Source organism: Ornithorhynchus anatinus, chromosome 11 (assembly GCF_004115215.2).
Source record: "Ornithorhynchus anatinus isolate Pmale09 chromosome 11, mOrnAna1.pri.v4, whole genome shotgun sequence".
Lineage (NCBI taxonomy): Eukaryota > Metazoa > Chordata > Mammalia > Monotremata > Ornithorhynchidae > Ornithorhynchus > Ornithorhynchus anatinus.
This window is the reverse complement of record NC_041738.1, coordinates 2,354,113-2,375,327: the sequence shown is the minus strand read 5'-3', so window position 1 is coordinate 2,375,327 and position 21,215 is coordinate 2,354,113. Positions and strand designations below refer to the sequence as shown.

Here is a 21,215-nt window from a genome sequence, read left to right as displayed (position 1 = left end):
GGGATCCGCAGCGTCCACCCCGCTCTCCCCGCCGGCCCCTTCTCCTTACCGTTCGTGCCATCCCCACTCCGGCAAACCCTGAGGGCGGGGAGCGGGGTGAGCGGAGGGGGCCGAGCTCCGGTCCGCCCTCCCCGACAAGCCCCAGAGCAGACTGTGCCCGACCCCACCCCGTGCCATGCCGTCTGCCAGGAGAGAGCCGGGCCGGGACCGTCCTCCTCACCGCCCCGTCGGACCGAGGCCTGGGAGAGGAGGGCAGAATAATAATAATAATGTTGGTATTTGTTAAGCGCTTACTATGTGCCGAGCACTGTTCTAAGCGCTGGGGTAAACACAGGGAAATCAGGTTGTCCCACGTGGGGCTCACAGTCTTAACCCCCATTTTACAGATGAGGGAACTGAGGCACAGAGAAGTTAAGTGACTCGCCCACAGTCACACAGCTGACAAGTGGCAGAGCTGGGATTCGAACTCATGAGCTCTGACTCCAAAGCCCGTGCTCTTTCCACTGCACCACGCTGCTTCTCAACCCCAAGAGACCCGGGGTTCAGGCCCCACATGAATCCAGCCATCGGTAACCCAGTTCCAAAGCCAGGACTGCGGGCAAGGACCGGCCTGAAGAGCTAGCTGCAGGGCCAGGAGCTGGGTGTGGGGTGTGGGGGCCCGCCTGGAGGCCAGGATGGGCTGAGTTGGTGGAGGAGAAGGGTGGCAAGGAGGCATGAGCAGGACCCTGCAAGGAGAGGCTGGGGTCGGGGCCAGGGCCCAGGCAAGTAGGGGGAGGCCCCAGCTGGCCCCCTTCTCACCTTTAAGCACGAAGCCAGAGTCAGAGATGGTTTTCTGCTGCGTCCACCAGACCTGAGCCAAGCGGAGGAAGGTGGCGGCGTAGAAGCTGTTCACCACAGTGAACACCTGGTGCTGCCGGTTACACTCCCTGGACAGGCAGAAAGCAGATTCCGGGCCCAGATGTCCGAGTTCAGTGGCCCCCGAGTACCCGGGGCCACCCCCTGGGGCAAGCGAAGAGTGCAGGGAGCAGCTTTTCCCTGCCCTGGCCGCTGGCCGTTGGCCGTTGGCTCCTGGCCCATTAGGGCGTAGTGCCGACAGAAAACAGAGGAGTTTCTGGCATCCCCTGGAGGTGGGAACTTGGAATGCCAAACCATCACAGCCATGTGGGGTTTGGTCACCTGGGCCCACGCCGAGGCCATCTGCCCCGGGGCCTTCTCGGGTCAGCAGGCCCTGGAGTAGGGGAGCTCTGAGGGGGTTGAGGGAGAAATCCGGATTATTAAGGCCTGGCGGGAGGCGGTTGTTCGACGAGTGTCCGAGGAGCAGTAAAAGAGGAACCCTAGCTGGAGTTCACAACATCAAGGGGGGTGGGCTCGTGAATACCGGAGGTCACCGGGCCCCCTGGAAGCACCAGGGTGAGGGATCCCCACCAGAACTGGGGAGGGTGGGTTCAGAGTAACCAAAGAGTACGGGTAAGGAAACGGAGGGCTGTAGACATTAAGTGACTTCCCCCAGGGCCTCCCACCGGGCCTCCGGCAGAGCTCGGCTGGAACCCAGGTCTCCCACCCGCCGGCTTCCTGCTCTCTCCTTCCATCTGAGGAGGCCTGCGGTTATGCTGAGCCAGGCACCTCCTCGGGACTGACTCCAGCCAGCCGCTGTCAGGAGGGGAAGCAGGCTGGGGTGACGCCTGCGGACCCCAGCCGGGAAGAGCGCGGCGTTGGCCCGCAGTTCATCGATCCAGGGACTGGCCCGGTACAAGGTAGGCAGGGGAGCCTGGGCCTCTTCGCTTTGAAAGTCTTTCAGAGGGGACTTGGCTACTCCCCTGACCCCACCAACTTCGCACAGAGGGGCAAAGGGCCGCTCGAGGCAGTTGCGAGCGGCCCCCGCCCCATCCCCCCTCACCCGGACTACCCGCCCTCATCCCTCGACCGAGCCCTAGCTCCCGGGATGGTGTCTGCCCCGAGTCCACAGTGGACCCAGCAATGCGGACAGGAGGCAGGCGAGCCGGCTTGCAACGGGAGCGACCGGGCAGAGTGAAAAGAAAACCAACATCCCCTCATGACAGACTCCCTCGAGAAGCAACACTGGGAGGTGGAAAGAGCTTGGGCCTCTAAGTCAGAGGACCTGGGTTCTCTACTCAGCTCTGCCAATCGGTTGCTGCGCGACCTTGAGCGAGTCACTTCTCTGTGCCTCAGTTTCCTCGACTGTAAAATGGGGATTTAAAACCTGTTCTCCCGCCTACTCAGACTGTGAGCCTCATGTGGAACAGGGGCTGGCTGTCCTAATTAATTTGAACCTACTCCGTGCTTAGACCACTGTTCGAAACAGTAAGTCCTTAAATACTGTTAAAAAGAGAAAAACCAAGGCCGTGGCTCTCAAGGAGAACTGGGAGGGGCCGCTCCTGGAAGAGACTGATAAATCAGAGGAAAGGTATTTTGTTTGTTCTTTGCAGAACTATTTCTATGCCTCGCTCGTAACAGGATGGCTCCCGCTGAAATGCATACTGTTCGTCGGCTGTAGGCTTCTCGCTGTCAATCAATCTTTTATTGAGTGCTTACCGGGTACACTGTCCGTCATCCCTCTTCTTCAGCCACCTCTAGAGCTAAGGAGGCCAGAATCCTTTAGATCGCCAACAAGTCTACCGACTCTTTTATACGGCACTCCTCCAAATGCTCACGGTGCACACGGTGAGCCCAGAATAAATACCCTTGATTGACTGCAAGGAAAGGGCCTCTGGTGCCACGCCTCCTCTTTGTGTGCCTTTTAACAGGCGTGGCATTCTGTAGAGCAACTTCTGGGTACTTCTTTGAAGAACAAACAAGTTCGTGAAAAGATTCGGCGGAAGGAACTCACCGCCACTCGTGCGGAAGGATTAAAAGACGCCACGTAGAAGGGATGGGGCTGAATTATTTCTATCTCCATCTAGGGGGATATGCAATTCCAAAGGAAGGTAAATGAAAACTGGATTTCCTGACTCCTCCCGAGTGTTTCTGGAAAAGGTTAAAAACTCCCTTGAGCTTGTATCCAGCGGCACGTTTTTACAGAGGGACTCTCCTCCGTGACCTTTTGCCCGTCCTCAAGTTTTCATTGTGCCCGAAGGATGAGTGGAAACACACCCAGTTAGTTCATCCTGGGAGGGACCAGAGCCGAGGATGAGAAACAAATCCTCATGAAATCCCATCAGCCTCCAAAAGGGACATCAGATTGCCTGGAGGAGCCGTGTGCTGGTTGCCCTTTTGGACACCCACTTTGTGATAAAGTGTTCTGGATGGTCCAAACCTAGCCATCTCCATTCCTAATCTTCCCTCCATTGAGGACTGTAAGCCCGTCACTGGGCAGGGATTGTCTCTATCTGTTGCCGAATTGCACATTCCAAGCGCTCAGTATAGTGCTCTGCACATAGTAAGCGCTCAATAAATACTATTGAATGAACCTGCACCATCATCCAACACCCCTGACTCTCCCTTCGGCTCCCCGACTCTCCCTCCGACGACCCAGCTTGGACCGTCCACCCGACTCTCCCCCGGTGTCCCAGTACAGACCACCTAACGCCTCTAAACTCTCCCTTCACCCGACTCTACCTCTAACCACTCGGCCTGGACCGACTCAGCCTGGATCATCCACCCGACTTCTTTTTTTTTTAAATGGTATTTTGTTAAGTGCTTACTATGTGCCAGGCACTGTTCTAAGCACTGGGGTAGATAAAAGAAAATGCGGTTGGACACAGTCCATGTCCCACATGGGGCTCACAATCTTCTTCCCTGTTTTACAGGTAACTGAGGCACAGCGACTTGCCCAACATCACGTAGCAGACAAAGTGGCGGAGCCTTCTTAGAACTCAGGTCCTTCTGAGTCCCGGGCCGTAGCCAATCCCCGACTCTCCCCGGCGTCCCAGCAGAGAGCACTCAATACCCCTGACTCAGACCATCCCAACTCCCTGCCTTCCCCCCTGGTAGCACCACTTGGGGATTCCCAAATAGTAGAGCTCTCTCACGTCTCGCCAGGGCTGGTCGGACCCCGGCAGAGCGAGGCTGTGCCCGCTGCTCCCTGAAGAGGGACAGGGAGAACTCGGAGTGTGCTCCACCGACAGTCCCCGAGATAATTAGAGGCCTGAAAAATAAGGATTTTCCTGAAACAGCTAAAGGAACCACCGGGAGAGGCGGCCTCCGGGGGCGACTAACTACCGGTTTCCAAGGGTGAGGAGGGCCTCCTACTCATGGGAGAGGCTCGCTGATTTCTATCGCCGCAGGGGTTGTCCTAAGGCACCGGGCAGGCTGGCAAAGGAGACTGTGGAACCACAATCCCTGGAGACCTTGGAAACCGAGCTGGGCCAATGTGAGTGGGGTAGTGAGGGGGTGAAGAGGAACACTCGATCCCTCTCCCCGGTCCTTCCAGTGCCCGGACGTGCATCTGAGCCTACAATAGCCAATCAGCTTAAAAATCCCCGTCGGCTCCAACCAACCAGAGTCTTCAGGCAACCTCCCCCCACCTCCCCGCCTCCCCCCAAACCCCGGAGATTAAGCCTTGCTCAGCCCAGCCCAGGTTCCCGCTGGCCTCGTCATCCCCGAGGGGTCAGCTGGACCCGGATCTCCACTGATCTCTGGTGGCTGGGGGGATGGGCCGTGGGGCCGAGCGGCCAGAGACCCAGCCCGGAGCCCCCAGCCCCGCCCAGACAAAGCCACAGAGCCATTGCGGGGTTACCAAGACAACTTTAACCAGACCAGAAGCTCTCGGAAACTGAACACACAGAGGGGAAGTTAGGCGGCGACCAGGTTAAAACACTCTCGGCCAATGTCGAGCAGAAGCGTTAAGATCAGAAAGGGCGAGGGGACGGCCCGGAGCCGAAGGGCGGGGGAGAGGCAGGCCGACAGAGAAGGGTGGGACAAGCAGCCTCCCAGCCAGGTGGTCCTCTCCCCCCGGGAGACCGTCTGCGCCGTGCTGAGGCGGAAGGATTCGATGCTTCCTCCGTAGGCCGCCAGCACTGACCAACGATCGACTGACGGGCGCCCCGTGCCCCTGCTCGGGAGGAAAGCTGAAGAGGAAGTGATGGGGCGGCCCACGCCAGGCTCCCGGACGGGCCTCGGGCTTGGCCAAAGCCCCTCTCGTTCCCGGACCGGCGGGGGTGGAGGGCTGGAACGTGAGACCGAGCGACGGAGACGTTGCTGATTTCCCAGGGATTGGGGCTGCCGGCAGCAGCTTCGGGGCGGGGAGGACGCGGTACCCACGAGACTAGGCTGAAGCATCCCCACTTAGCCCTTCCCCACCATTCAGACCTGGGTGGGTCAGGAAAATAACTCGTTTAGAGGCCACTCGGGAGGCCCATGCGCCTGCCTACTTCAGCCAGGAAGGTGGGGTCTCGGGGCGGTTGGCCCCGGGGGAGTCGAGGCCTTCGCGGTGTTCGAGTCAGACCCGAGCCTGGCCGAGCCAGGTCTCCTTGGGCGCTGGCGGAGAGCACAGTGTTGGGATGGCACAAGGAAAGGCAGTAGTGAAGCCCTGGCTGAACAGGCCCGGCTTGCCTGCGGGCCAATGTCCCGTGAAGCCGGACCGAGCGTGCTCTCTTGGGGGCTCCTGGCAGGCTGCCCTCGACCCCTAGGGCAGGAAAAGACAGGGCCAAGTCCGAACCGGGAGTAAGCCTTGTGGGGGCGGCAGAAGACGAGCCCAGTGGCTCCAACGGGCGAGCCCGAGGATGAGAAACTTCAAAATGTAAGGTGAGGGAAGATGCGGCAGGGGAAGTTGAGGTCAGTAATTTCCCCAGGACATGGGGGGGGGGCCCCGTCCCAGCTGGGGACTGGAGACACCCACGCCTGGAGCCCCCCTGGCGCCCCGGGGCGTGGGACCCTCTCACTGGACGGGGCACAAGTGACAGCCCTATCAGCACCCCCTTTTCTGGTGACAAGCGGCGGGCAGCCAGGGAGGTTTCCATTCACGGAAACGCAACCAGCAGTTGCTCCCACCAAGTCACCGGGAAAAGGCCCAGAGGGGAAGGACCGGTCGGCTTTCGGGTCTCCTGGCTCACCGGAGGGGTGTGGACTCTGCCTGCCGATTTTTGTCTGGAGCTCTTTACAGCTGCGTCTCCGGGGATCGGCGTGCCCACCTCCCGCCAGCCGGCCCCAGCAACCCCCGCCACCGGCTCCCTCGGTCTCTCCCCCCGCGGCCCACGGCGGGCCGGGACGGGATTCGGCTGGCTTCGTGGGAGGGTCTCTTCCCAAGAGAGTTAGGGCCCCGTGAACTGTCCCGTTGCTTCTGCCCAGTTCTGCACCCTGGAGCTGCCCGGTCCACACCTGTCCAGGCAGCTTCCCCTTAGTGTCATCCTAATGAGTTTAAAAAAAAAAAAAGCGGAGTGGATCTAGGGCAGATTTGGTCCTGACTCTGGTGAGGGCTTGGCTCGAGGCCTGTCCTGGCTCCCTCCCTGGGGGTTCAGAGAAGGGAGCTGGCCAGTAGTGCTGGGGGTCGCCGAGAATTTCAGGTTTCGCTTGGGCCCCGAAGTGGGACCTTCTCACGGTTCCACATTCATCCTTTTGGAGAAAAACGGTAATTAGACATACGGAGTTCGGCCTCCTTCTCAGCCAGCTCTCAGCCCGAGGCGGGGAGAGGCGAAATGGAAGTCCCCAGACCCGTGAGAAGGAGTGGGTGTCGGTTCAGGTTGGCTCTCCCGCGTCCTGGGGGTTCGACAGCTCTTTACGGGAAAGGCAGCCGGAGTGTCCAGAGCGGGAATCCCTGCCGGCACGGTCACATGATCTCACAGCATGAGTTTTGTTTCCGGGCCTGTGGGGGAAAAAAGCAGGGTGGTCGGGGGTGGTCGACCGTCCCACTCTCCACGCCAACGGGACCGCCCGAGGATCTGCCAGCCGTCCAGTCCACGGAGGCCACCCAGGCGGGAGAGGTGGGTGGTGAACGAGAAGTCAACTGCCCCGTCAGCAGGGTCCACCGCCGACTGACCATCCTGCCATGTGGTGGGGGTCCCGGGGCCTAGGGTCGACAAAAATCTCGGACTCTCAGAGTAGTAGGTTTGAGCTGCTGCTGGTACCATGCCTCGTGCTAAGTGCTCAGCTAGTAAAAGAGTACCAAGGGATACGGGGAGTTTCCGCCCTTACTAGCAATGTCCAAAATCCCAGCTCTGCCACTTGTCAGCTGTGTGACTGTGGGCAAGTCACTTAACTTTCATTCATTCAATTCATTCAATAGTATTTATTGAGCGCTTACTATGTGCAGAGCACTGTACTAAGCGCTTGGGATGAACAGGTCGGCAACAGATAGAGACAGTCCCTGCCGTTTGACGGGCTTACAGTCTAATCGGGGGAGACGGACAGACAAGAACAATGGCACTAAACAGCGTCAAGGGGAAGAACATCTCGTAAAAATATGGAACGCTTCACGAATTTGCGTGTCATCCTTCTCTGCGCCTCAGTGACCTCATCTGTAAAATGGGGATTAACCGTCTACCCCAGCGCTTAGAACAGTGCTCGGCACATAGTAAGTGCTTAACAAATACCAACATTATTAAAATCATTTAATATTATTAAAATCAGGGTGCGCACAAGGATTCAGTCCTGCCGGCCCCTTAACCCAGAGATCAATATCCAAAGGTCAATTCCAAAGGGGTGAGCCGGCCGGTGGGGTATCCTCCAGGGAGGAAGTACCCTCCCCGGGCATCTCCGTAAGTCGTTGGCCTTTCCACGGCTTCAGCCTCGACCCCTCTTCTAGCCCAGAATCTCCGTGATGCCCAAGACCCCTCCCTCCCACTCTCTTTTGGGGTCCACGGTCGGACGACCGGTCTCCCCTCAAACACCGGTCCCCCTACTGTCAGCTCCCGGCCCTGGGACACAGATTTCCCAATGTACCCTGGGCTCCCTGGCTCGCAGGGCACCCGGAGCAGGATCTCGGGAGCAAAGTCTGCCTCGGGGGAAAGGGAAGGAGAAACGGGGCAACAGGGAGGAGCCCCGACCAGCCACCCGGCTCCCCCGTCCCCCAGGCCCGGCTGGGGAGATTCATGCCATCGCTGTCACCTAAGAACACCCGGCTGCCAGACCCGCCTCATGGACGCCAGCCTGGCTCCTCTTCTCTTACCACCATCCCCTACTGGCAGCCGAGGTGCTGGCAGACCCAACCCTTAAGGACGGGACTATCAGAGGGAAATACCAGAGGGAAATACCAGAGGGGGTTCTGGAAATCACCGGGAAGCGGGTCTGCCCCGCCCACCAAGCGTTCGGAGTCTCTGGATATCCATCGGTAGCGGTCCCTGGCCTTCTGAGGGGATGGTGACGGTGAGGTCTGTCTCTCAGACAGCTGGGCAGTGCCACCGGGCAAGTGGCCAGGATGGCTGAACCGTGGACCGCACTAAAACCCGCCCAGCCTCCGGCCGGCCGAGAGCGCGGCAGGCTGCCGCAACAGCGAGTGCAAGCAAGAGTTGGCACAATCCCAGAAGCCCTTGGACGGGGACTTTCCCACAGTCACCTGTTCCCGGTGTGCCCGGAGGCTAGCCTTTCCCCTCCCTTGTTCCTAAGCCAGTGGCCCTAGCAGGAGAAAAGACATGTCTTCCTGAAAACCAGAGGGGGTGTGTAACCCAGCACCTCGAGGGCGGTTTTTGCGTCTATTAACTCTCTTGCACTCTCTCCAACGTTCACTACAGTGCCCTGCGCCCAGGGCAGGGGGTGCTCAAACAAAACTACTGCTCGACTGTCTGATGTCGGTCCTTCACGGACTGGAGGATGGGGGCTTCTAGGTGGGGAGATGCGCGACCAGGGGGCGGGCGGTGACACTCACGGTTTTGTAGAAGGCTTTCGACTGCGTTCCCAGCACTTCCGATTTGGACACCAAGTCGTCCAGCTTCTCCCCTCGTTCCAACAAAGACTCCATGGTGTTGTGCTGGGGAGGGCCACGGGGGCACTTTTACCATTTTACACTAGCCCATCCGCCCCGAGACACACCAGCCTCCCAGGGCCTCTGGGAGAGGAGAGGGGGCCCCCTCGATGGCCACTTCACTGGAATCACAGCTGAGCCCAAGGTCTTGGGGGCCTGACCTGGCCCGGCCCGACTTTCCGGGAGGGGCAGAGGTGGGCACGCTCGCCCCCGGGGTGCTTTATTGTGGCAAGCAGACCCGACAGGCGGGCTGACTACCTCTTCCGTTCCACCCTACTGTCAGTGCAGATCCACCAGGGGCCGACACCTTTGGCTCCAGGATGACAGCCACCATCGCATTTGGCCAGCCAGCGGGATCACGGAAGCCTCCAGCCGATCTGCACTGGCCGGGTTCTCGGGCACCTGGGCCGACGACGTGGCCCGTATAAACCGGGAAAACGGCAACTTCCTCGGCTGTGAAGATCGTCCGCTTTCGCCCTGTGGTCCCCTGCTAGGTCCGGCCCCCTCTGTGACCCGACCGCCCCGGAAGATGTGGAAGCCCCGATCGTTGACACCCCAAATCCAGCTTTTCTGTGGCACCATCCTGCCTGGACCAGGAATTTCCTTTCCCTGCTTCCCTACCCGGAAGGGTCTGGGGCCCCTTTTCTCCCTGGAGGCCATTTTGCGACCCCAGGTCGTCTATAATCATGCTCTTCTACAATCAGAGAGGGCTGAGGGGCGAACAATCCAACCTTCTTTTCTCCTGCCTTATGAAATGACCCAAGCTTTCCCCACAAATACACTCCCCCCGCCCACCTCAAACACTTAACTCCCCGGGGCCCCACAACGTCTCCCCGGGGAAGCCTCCGCACTCAGCCTACCTGGAACCGAGTCCCGAGAGGGGGTGGCAGGAAAAATGCAGAGCAGTGTGTGCAAGGGAGAGTGTCCCCGCCTACTCCAATCCTTCCTGGCTACTACCCAAGTAAGCCACAGAGCTAGCAGGAGCCCCATAGACCCGGCGCCTCCTCCGAGAAATCCAAGTTCCCAGACGTACCCCACTGGAGGTCATGCCTGGAACTATATCGTACAGACGGGCGGGGGTGACCGGAAGGAACGTAGCAGGTAAACCGTGGCGGGGGCCCGAGGCTGCGTGGGCGGGGAGGGGCCAGAGGAAGTGCTCCGAGGGAAAGCAGCCTTCCCCGGGCTCCGGGCCAGGAGTGGATTCCCCGGCAGGGCCCAGCTTCCGCAGCTGGGCCCACGTGGCCCTGGCCCCCGGCCATCCCTCATCGCTCGCGGTGACGGATGCAAATTCGAGGTTGGAAAGGTTCCGAGGGGTCGATCCCGGCCTCCGACTTCCGCGCCTTCCCGGCTCATCTCCAGGCACAAAGGCTCTCCTATTTCGAAGCCCTCCGCCCCCGCAGCCCCCATTCCGGGGTGGTCCTTCCCACAGCTGACGTCGACTCCCCGCTGCACCCCTCCCCTCCGGCAGCTCACTGGGAAGAGAAGGGGCGGGGTGGGGCCTACCAGAATGATCTTGGTCTCGTCCAACTCGGCCTGCACTTTGGTCATCGGGTCGGCCTCGCGTGGGTTCTGAGGAGGAGACCGAAGAGAAGGGCCGCGAGTCAGAGCCTCCGGGCCGGTTCGGCCGAGGGAGGGCTGGGGGGCGGCCCAGAGGGGAAGACGCTGGAGAGCATCGTGCCTTCCACAGTTCCCCCTGCCCCTTCCTCACTCCCTCCTTCCCTCCCGATCCCATCGCGCATCAGAAAACCTGGAAGCCCGCGTGGCGGCGGGAGGGGAACTCAGCTTCCCGAGGTCTACCCGAGGGTGGGGTCCCCGGGCAGACGGACTTCTCGCCCTGGGCCGCAGCCACCGCGTCCCGCTGAGTCCCTACCTTCCCCCCTCCCGAGCCTCAAGATGAGTGGCGGGGGTCCCTCTGCCAGGGGCCTACCTGGTATCTGCTAAGATGGCCGTCCAGGGCCGTGTACTGGATCGTGGCAGGGGATCCCACCGGCCAGTCTATCCTGTCCACCTGCTTGGAGAATTCATCCAGGACCTGCCCCGCAAAGGAATGGCGACGGTCTCTGTCTGGGGGCGTCCCCCTGAGCCTCATCCATGGAGTCACGAGAGGAGACCGCGGAGGGGGGCAGGGGTCCAGTCTCCCCACCCTCCCGCTCCCCAGCACCATCAGGGTTTCAAATCGCCCCCGGGGAGGCCCCACATTTGCATGATAAAGATGGGGAGAATTTTTCCACAGTGGCAGTGTCCAAACACCCCCTGCCCAACCTTAAGAGGTCTGCTCCTCTGAATGGCGCCACCTCCCCAGAGCCTACCCCTTTACCGAAACCTTCCTTCCAGCCCCCAACCGACAAACCTTCTCTAGCAGGGTGAAAGCCACCCGGGGTGGGTATTCGTTGTCCGCAATGGCCACACCTGCCAGCCCATCATGGCGCACGTACCCGTGGCAGAAGTACTCTGGGGGAGGGAGATGAGAGGTCACCCCCGGGTGACGGCGGAGGGAGACGCTGCCCACCGCGGCTAGGCCCGGGTCCCCGCCCGGTTCACCCTCTGGGGTGGACGGGTAACTAAGGAGCTCGGGGACTCTGGACGTGGGCAAGCCCCCTGGGTTGTGGCCGGGTTCTCCCAGTATGGGGGTACCAGAGCCCCTCTAGGTCCCTCTCCGCTCACCCCCACAGTCTTCTGACAACTCCTCTTCCACGGCCACGGCATGTGACTCGACTGAGGTGGAGCCTCAAGACCCACTGCCTTCCACCCCCACCCCCTGCGGGGCCTGGTGCCCCAAATGGCCAGGGGTGCCCAGTGTGGACACCACCACCCGCTACTCTCCCATACCTGGAATCGGGGAGAGCAGCCCATCCGTGAAATCCAAATCCACCAACTCAGAACCCCTTCCAGGGCCTAGTTTCAAAGCTACCCCGTAGACTGCAAACCCCGGGCGGGCAGGGATCGAGGCTTCTGTCTCCGGTGAACCCTCCCAAAGTCCGATACTCTGCCCGTGGCAGATGCTCAATCAAGTGCTATCGATGGACTGAATGAAACGGAGAAGCCCTCCGAGAAGGGACTCGGACATCACTGGCCATGGCTGGGGCGGGGTTCCCGGGCGGGGGTCGCCGACGGAGGAGCCGGGGGGGCAGCCCGAGGTAGCCTTGGTGATGACGGTTTTCCCTGAGCACCTGTGGGCCACTGCCATTTGGCGGGCAGACTCTCAAGCTCATTCCCAAAGGGAAGCATCGAGGGTGACTCTCAACTTTGCTCCCACGGAGCCAGGGCCCGTAAAGAGAGAGATTCCCGCAGGCTCTCTGGGCCACGGTGGCGCGGCTCCCTTCTCAGCATCGCCGCCCGGGCAGTCATCGGTAACCAGGGCAGGATCCAGGGCGAAAGGACTGGTCTGACAGGATGGGCCGGCCCCGCGGATCCAGGCCCTGTTAGATTTTGGGGCAAAGGACGCCTGGGGACAGGGAGGAGGCGGCGAGGGAGAGAAACCCCAGCGTGGAAGAGGCCGGACAGGCAGATGGTCTTCCGTTTCTGGGCCCGGGCTGGAGCGGGGATCGGGGAAAGGTGGAGGATCTGGGCACTGGCCCGTGAGGGAAGCCAGGCCTCGGGAGAGTCATCACCAGAGGAGCTTACAGCACGCTGGACTCTTATTGACCTTCATTTCTCAGGGGGAAAGGGCAGGGAAGGCTGACCCTGGCATTCCAAAGGGCCTTGGAACCAACACACAAGGAAACTTGGAATGTGCATGGGGGAAATGACTTAAATGCGGCAGCCCCAAAAGAGGAGAGCACCAGGCTTCCCGGCACCAGGCTTCCTGGCTCCAGTCTGCCGGAGGAGCCTGAAGAGCCTGCCTGGAAAAACTTCCCCGCGGGGGCTGGACCACCCCCACATTGAGAAATTCCCAGCTGGGGTTCTGGTGGAAAGTCGCCCAGCACGCTCAGGGCCTTCCCGGTCCCACATCAGGCTCAACCTAAGACCGGAGGGGAGGGGCCTGAGGTCAAAGGAGCCTCAGACGGGCATTCCGTTCGGACAGGGAGCCGCGGGAGGAGGGGGTGTGGGTGGGGAGAGGAAGGCAGCACGGAGAGAGAGTGGCAGCGAACGGGGGCTCCCCCAGGAGCCGGCGGCTCCCCGAAGGCAGGAAACACGTCTTGCTACTGCTGTGCTATTCCAAGTGCTCGGTGCAGCACCAGCACTCGGTATCTGTCCGTCGGATGCCACGGATCGACTGCCTGACTGGGAAACTCGGCAACCTGGGCTCTAGGGGAGCCCCCATGAGCGGAGCCCCCAAGAGCGATGCCCTCGACTGCAGGTCAGCCCCCGCTCCGCGCCCTGCTGCGACTGCCTCCTTCCCTCCTCTTACCTTGCTCTTTGACAGAAGCCTTGTTGCCCTTCCCCGTGCGCTCCACGATCAGCTGACTCGTAAAGGTCATGAACTCCTGGACACTGCAAAGACAGAATACGCCGCCTCCGGACAGTCATTCATTCAATCGGATTTACTGAGCGCTTATGGTGTGCAGAGCACGGTACCAAGCGCTTGGAAAGTACAATTCGACGGTCCCTCGGCCCCTCTTCCGGCCACAGAAGCCTGAGCCCGTGGGAAGATGACTCCTGGTCCATATTCCCAGCACAGCAGTCTATAGCCCGGGCTCAGGGAAACCTCCACGCTGAGTTTGGATCTGAATGCTGAAATTTCCACAGGCTGCTCAAATCCCAGGTCTGACAAGTCTACCAGCCGCTGGCTTCCTCCAGCCAACAGAACGGGAAACTGCAGTGAGATGCGGCCTGTCCCCTCCTCCCCTGCCACTTTTTTTTTTCACGGTATTTGACAGGCGCCTACTCTGGGCTCGGCACTGTACTAAGCACTGGGGTAGATTCAAATTAATAGGGTTGGACACCGTCCCCGTGCCACATACGGCTCCCAGACCGAATCTCCATTTTAGAGATGAGGTAACTGAGGCACAGAGAGGTCAGGTGACTTGCCCAAGGTTACAGAGCGGGCGAGTGGTGGAGCTGGGATGAAAACCTAGGTCCTCTGACGCCTCGGCCGGTGCTCCATCCGCTAGACCACGCCACTTCTCCTTTCCTCGCCGCCACTACTGGATACTAAACCAAGTACTCCACAGTTACAGTTTCACCACCCTTTAAAAGCATTGATACCCAGGATGTCTCCCCGACCACGGCTCCACGCGACCCACGGCCAACCCTGCCGGAAGCTGAGTGCCGTTTCAGGGGTAGTGGGGAGCTGCTCTTGAAGAATCAGCGTTCTGACAGGTGAAGGGGAGGAGCCAGGATCCACATAAAAATACAAGAGGGGGAAACCTGTAACCTACCGGCTCCAGCTGAAGATAAAAACACCCGTGCTAGGTCGACTGTGAGCTCCTCAAAGACGAGCATCACGTCCACTAATTCTATTGAGGCCCTTTAAGTGCTCTGCCCACCCTGGGCGCTCAGTCACTACTTGGTAGATAGGTATTTATCCCCAGTGGGGCCCAGGGGGCTGTCTGGAAAGAGGTGAGGGTCGAACAGTTTGGATGGAGGGAAGGTTGGGGATGAGGGAGCGGTCAGGAGGCTGAAGAGTTAGTCGCAAGGTGCAGCGGAGGGGTCAGGCTGGAGGGAAGCAGGACGCGGGGGCCTTTCAGCCGGCGACCAGTTTGACGGAGCAGAAAGAGGAGCCGCCGGGCTCCCCGGAGAGAGAGACTAGACAGGCGGGTAAGAGCCAAGGCTGGAATAAGTGCTGGGGCTGCCCACCCAGGGACCTCTGCCCTTCCTGTCCCCCAACCCCGGGAGAACCCCAGGCCGTCGCCGTCAGCAGGAAGCTAGACGATAACCCACCTTTGCCCTCGGAAGCCACCTCACCCACTCTGTGGTTGCCTCAGGCTCTCCCAACTCTCTGCCCGGTAGTCTGTAGGCTCCTTAAGGGAAGGGATCCTTGCGTCCTAACACTACCGTGCTCTCCCAAGAGCTCGGTCCAGGGCTCTGCACCCACGAGGCGCTCGGCGATTTGCCTGGGGCCAACACTCGATAATTGGACGGTGAGAAAGACTGGGGTGGGGATATCGAGGTGGGGAGAGAGGACTTGGGGGACGTTCGGGATCTTTCGCTGGGACGGGCCTCATTTTCCCGGTGGCAGGAGGTTCCTTTACAGGAGAACGCTGGCTGGGAAGAAATCCTTCGCCAGAGGTTGAGCGGGTGAGAGAAGTCTATCTGGGAGGCAACGTCGCGTGTACATGGGAACTGAAACCACGGCCTGGAGATGAGCACTCGAGAAGGGACAACGAAAGGGGGAACACAGCCAGTGCTCAATCGTCCAGAAGGCCAAGCTCCAAGGCCAGTCTGGATCCCATTTACAATGCGGAAGCGAAACACGCGCTGCAGCTCAGGGTTCCCTGCCCTGTGCTACATTACACGTAGATTTGCACCCTTTATCCACTCCTTCCCTGAGCCCCACGGCATTTATGCACATAGCTGGAAATGCTTTTTATTTCATGTCCATCTCCCGCTCTAGAATGTAAGCTCGTTGTAGGCAGGGAACACGCCTATCAACTCTGTTCTACTGTACTCTCCCAAGCGCCTACTACAGTGCTCGGCACACAATAAATGCGCAATAAATATGATTGATTTTTGACAGTCTCAAGTAGAGACTCTGGGGAGGCTGGACGGCCAAGAAGAGTTTGCGGCAACAGCAGGCCCTGTGACTACCAACCGCCCCGGCCCAGCAAGGACAATCCTTACTTGGACCCAGTCCCGGACTCGAGGTCCGGCCTTTTCGTCCACACACCCCGCGCCCCGTCATAAAATCCAGTCATTGACATCTCCTTCGCCCATGAAACACCGCCGGTCGCTTACATGGGCACGACACTGCGGCGGGGACGAGTTCGGATCCACTCATCAAGCCCGGGGAGTACGGAAAAAAAATTCAGCAGAGGTAAACTTTCTGGATCCCTCAGAGCTGGAGCCAAGGATTTTCAGCTTTAGGAGATGTTTGTTAGTACTATGTTGGGTGGAGAAGAGAAAGAGGAGAATACACCAAGGAAGAGAAACAGTGTGGCCTTGTGGAAAGACCACGGGTCTGCGGGTCAAAGACCTGGGTTCTAACCCCGGATCTGCCACTTGTCTCCTGTGTGAACTCAGACAAGTCTCTAATTTCTCTGTGCCTCAGTTACCTCATCTGTAAAATGGGGGTTAAGACCGCGAGCGCCATGTGGGCCGTGGACCACGTCCGATCTGATTATCCTGTATCTATCCCAGTGCTTAATACAGAGCCTGGCTTAAAATGATAAATTTACAATAGTAAATGCTTACAAATACCACAAACGTCTGTTTGTGCCCATTTATTGTTGCACTGCACTCTCCCAAGTGCTTAGTACAGCACTCTGCACACAATAAACGCTCAATAAATGACTGAATGAATGATTGAAAAATCAAAAATGGAGCATGCAGAAAGGCTATGAGGAGAGTCAGGAGCCTCTGAAGCCAAAGTGGTACTTTTCCAACTGCTTACAACAGTGTTCTACACACAGAAATAATAATAATAGTAATTATGGTATTTAAGCGCTATGTGCTAGGCATTCTACTAAGCGCTGGGGCAGAAACAAGCAAATCGGGTTGCTGTCCCTCATGTTGCTCACAGTCTTAGTCCCCATTTATAACAGATGAGGCAAGTGAGGCCCAGAGAAGCGACTTACCCAAGGTCACACGGCAGAGAAGCGGCAGAGCTAGGATTAGAACCCATAACCTTCTGACTCCCAGGCCCGTGCCCCATCCGCTACGTCCCGCCGCTTCTCAAGTAAGCGCTCGATAAATGCCTCCGACTGATTGTTTGAGAGGAGGAGGTCGGGGTGTCCAGAGAAGTGGAGAGGTCTGACAGCATGGGAGGGAAGCGGTTGCTGGACTTGGCCAGGAGAGGAAAATCAAAAAGCTTGGCGAGTCCCGCTGCAGCGCAGGGGGAAGGATTGGAGCCAGTGGTCCATTTCACATCATTTCCCTAAAAACGGGGAGAAGTCACTTGATTTGGCCTAAGCACCCAGCACCGTTCCGCACAAGGGGAGTGCGGCGGGGAGAGGGGTGTTGACATCACTCGGCAAGCAGTGGTCGCCACTGGCTCCGACGAACCCCGTTCCAGGTCACGGGTTCTAATCCCCGCTCTGCTACGCCTGCTGTGTGACCTTGGGCAAGTCACTTCACTCCTCTGTACCTCAGTTCCCTCATCTATAAAACGGGAACGGAGACTGTGAGCCTCACCAGGGACAGGGTCCAAACCGATTTGCTTCCATGCGACCCACCGCTCAGTACGGTGCCTGACACATAGTAAGTATTTAAATACTACAATTATTATGAGTACTTAACAAATACCACAATCATTAGGAGTAATAATAATAATAGCATTTGTTAAGTGCTTACTATGTGCAAAGCACTGTTCTAAGCACTGGGGAGAATACAAGGTATGAGGTTGTCCCACGTGGGGCTCACAGTCTTAATCTCCATTTTACAGATAGGGTAACTGAGGCAAAGAGAATAATAATAATAATGTTGGTATTTGTTAAGCGCTTACTACGTGCCGAGCACTGTTCTAAGCGCTGGGGGAGATACAGGGTAATCAGATTGTCCCTTGTGGGGCTCACATTTTTCAATCCCCATTTTTACAGATGAGGTAACTGAGGCACAGAGAAGTGAAGTGACTTGCCCCAAGTCACACAGCTGACAAGTGGCAGAGCCGGGATTTGAACCCATGACCTCTGACTCCCAAGCCCGGGCTCCTTCCACGGAGCCACGCTGCTTCTCTAAGGCGCCCCGCCCCACTGGACTGAAAACTCCTTCCTCCCCCCAACTCCCCAATGCAGAGGGCAGTGGCCCGCAGCCGGCAGGTGCTCAATAAATACTCGGGTGAAAGTGTCTATAAACGGAGTCTGGTTTCAGATGCACAACTAGATTGCTCAGTCGAGACTTGAAAACCCTGAAGGGGAAAACTGAACGTGATCTTGGGCCCATTTTCGCTTTCAGAACGGGTCCGGTTTGCTAGCTGAGGTTAGGGAAGATGAACAGTGACTGCCGGCGTCCGAATGAACCCCCTCCGCCCTCCTGTGAGGGTGTTCGGCCCCCTCTGCTTCTCAGGGTGCTTAGAGAAGCCGCGTGGCTCAGCGGAAAGAGCCCGGGCTTCGGAGTCAGGGGTCATGGGTTCGACTCCCGGCTCTGCCACTTGTCAGCTGGGTGACTGTGGGCAAGTCACCTCACTTCTCTGGGCCTCAGTTACCTCATCTGTAAAATGGGGATTAAGACTGTGAGCCCCACGTGGGACAACCTGATTCCCCTGTGTCTACCCCAGCGCTTAGTGCTCTGCACATAGTAAGTGCTTAACAAATACCAACATTATTATTATTATTATTATTATTATGGGACAACCTGATTACCTTGCATCTACCCTAGTGCTTAGAACAGTGCTCGGCACATAGTAAGCGCTTAACAAATACCAACATTATTATTATTATTCTCTGTGCCTTGGTTACCTCTTCTGCAAAATGGGGATGAAGAGTGTGAGCCCCACGAAGGACAATCGATTTCCCTGCACCTACCAGCGCTGACAACAGTGCTGGGCACATAGTAATCAGAGAAGCAGCGTGGCTCAGTGGAAAGAGCCTGGGCTTGGGAGTCAGAGGTCATGGGTTCGAATCCCAGCTCCCCCGCTTGTCAGCTGTGTGACTTTGGGCAAGTCACTTCACTTCTCGGTGCCTCAGTTACCTCATCTGTAAAATGGGGATTAAAACTGTGAGCCCCACGTGGGACCACCTGATCACCTTGTATCCCCCCAGCGCTTAGAACAGTGCTTTGCACATAGTAAGCGCTTAACAAATACCAACATTATTATTATTATTATTAAACGCTAAACACACACCATTATTATCATTATTATTATTATTCTCTGTGCTTCGGTTAGCTCATCTATAAAATGGGGCTTAAGAGTGTGAGCCCCAGGTGGGACAACCTGACCCCCCCTGCACCTACCAGTGCTGAGAACAGCGCTTGGCACATAGTAAGAGCTTAACAAATACCAACATTATTATTATTATTCTCTGTGCCTCGGTTAGCTCACCTATAAAATGGGGATGAAGAATGTGAGCCCCACGAGGGACAACCTGATCCCCCTGCACCTACCAGCGCTGACAACAGTGCCTGGCAGATAGTAAGCGCTTAACAAATACCAACATTATTATTATTACTCTCTGTGCCTTGGTTACCTCTTCTGCAAAATGGGTCTGAAGAGTGTGAGCCCACGAGGGACAACCTGATCCCCCTGCACCTACTAGCGCTGGGGAAGCAGCGTGGCTCAGAGGAAAGAGCTTGGGCTTCGGAGTCAGAGGTCATGGGTTCGGCTCCCGGCTCTGCCACTTGTCAGCTGTGTGACTGTGGGCGAGTCACTTCACTTCTCTGTGCCTCAGTTATCTCATCTGTAAAATGGGGATTAACTGTGAGCCCCACGAGGGACAACCTGATCCCCCTGCATCTACTAGCGCTGGGCACATAGTAAGCGCTTAACACACACCAAAATTATTCTTACTATTTTCTGTGCCTCGGTTAGCTCCTCTGTAAAATGGGGATGAAGAGTGTGAGCCCACGAGGGCCAACCTGATCCCCCTGCATCTACTAGCGCTAGGAACAGCGCTTGGCACATAGTAAGCACTTACCAACCCCCAAAATTATTACTATTACTATTTTCTGTGCTCATCTGTAAAATGGGGATGAAGAGTGTGAACCCCATGAAGGACAAGCCGATCCCCCTGCACCTACCAGCGCTGACAACAGCGCTTGGCACATAGTAAGCACTTACCAACCCCCCAAAATTATTACTATTACTATTTTCTGTGCTCATCTGTAAAATGGGGATGAAGAGTGTGAACCCCACGAAGGACAAGCCGATCCCCCTGCACCTACCGGTGCTGACAACGGCGCTTGGCACATAGTAAGCACTTACCACACACCAAAATTACTACTCCTTTCTGGGCCTCAAGTACCTCACCTATAAAATGGGGCTGAAGAGTGTGAGCCCCACGAAGGACAACCTGATCCCCCTGCATCTACTAGCGCTAAGAACAGCGCTTGGCACATAGTAAGCACTTACCACCCCCCCAGAATTATTACTATTTTCTGTGCTCATCTGTAAAATGGGGATGAAGACTGTGAACCTCACGAAGGACAAGCTGACCCCCTGCACCTACCAGCATTGACAACGGCGCTTGGCACATAGTAAGCACTTACCAACCCCCAAAATTATTACTATTACTATTTTCTGTGGTCATCTGTAAAATGGGGATGAAGAGTGTGAACCCCACGAAGGACAAGCCGATCCCCCTGCACCTACCAGCATTGACAACGGCGCTTGGCACATAGTAAGCACTTACCAACCCCCAAAATTATTACTATTACTATTTTCTGTGCTCATCTGTAAAATGGGGATGAAGAATGTGAACCCCACGAAGGACAAGCCGATCCCCCTGCACCTCCCAGCGCTGACAACGGCGCTTGGCACATAGTAAGCATTTACCCCACACACCAAAATTATTACTCTTTTCTGGGCCTCAACTACCTCATCTATAAAATGGGGCTGAAAGCTGTGAGCCCCACGAAGGACAAGCTGATCCCCCTGCACCTACCGGCGCTAAGAACAGCGCTTGGCACATCGTAAGCGCTTAACAAGTACCAACATAATTACTACTTCTCTCTGTGCCTCAACTACCTCATCTATAAAATGGGGCTGAAGAGTGTGAGCCCCACGAAGGTCAATCGATCCCGCTGCACCTCCCGGCGCTGGGCACATAGTAAGCGCTCCACCCACACCAACATTATCCTGATTACTCTTCTCTGTGCCTCAGTGGCCTCATCCGTAAAATGGGGCTGAAGAGCGCGAGCCCCACGAAGGACCATCGATTTCCCCCCGCTCCTACCATGATCCTGATTACTACTCTCTGTGCCTCAGTGGCCTCATCCGTAAAATGGGGCTGAAGAGGGCGAGCCCCACGAAGGACCATCGATTTCCCCCCGGCTCCTACCGGCGCTGACAACAGCGCCGGGCACATAGTAAGCGCTTAAGAAAGAGGATCATTATATTCTTCTTCAAAGGGCGCCCGGGAGGGAACGGGCCCCTCTCCCATCCCTGAACGCTCAATAAATAGGAATGAATGAATGGATGGATGGATGAATGAATGAATAGGCGCCGCCCACCTGGCCCTCTGGAAGAAGCTGAAGGAGGTGACATCGTAGGCGGCTTTGAGCAGGACGGCTTTGGTGTCTCCCTTGTAATGGACGCTGAGGCTGTAGAGCTTCATGGCGCCGAGGGGACGGGGACGGGGAGGAGATGGGGGCGGGGGGACGGGGGTTC

The 21,215-nt window shown here is 57.6% G+C and overlaps 1 protein-coding gene across 1 annotated transcript; it reads right to left on the bottom strand.

The window, feature by feature from the left end:
• Positions 1-4,684: 4,684 nt before the first annotated feature.
• On the bottom strand, positions 4,685-21,215 carry LOC100092865 (YKT6 v-SNARE homolog). The gene is made up of 7 exons (XM_029075713.1): positions 21,059-21,215; positions 13,206-13,288; positions 11,205-11,305; positions 10,782-10,886; positions 10,358-10,423; positions 8,759-8,860; positions 4,685-6,760 (listed from the first exon to the last, which is right to left on the bottom strand). The coding sequence occupies exons 1-7, from the start codon at positions 21,160-21,162 to the stop codon at positions 6,725-6,727; spliced, it is 597 nt and encodes a 198-aa protein (XP_028931546.1). The 5' UTR covers positions 21,163-21,215; the 3' UTR covers positions 4,685-6,724.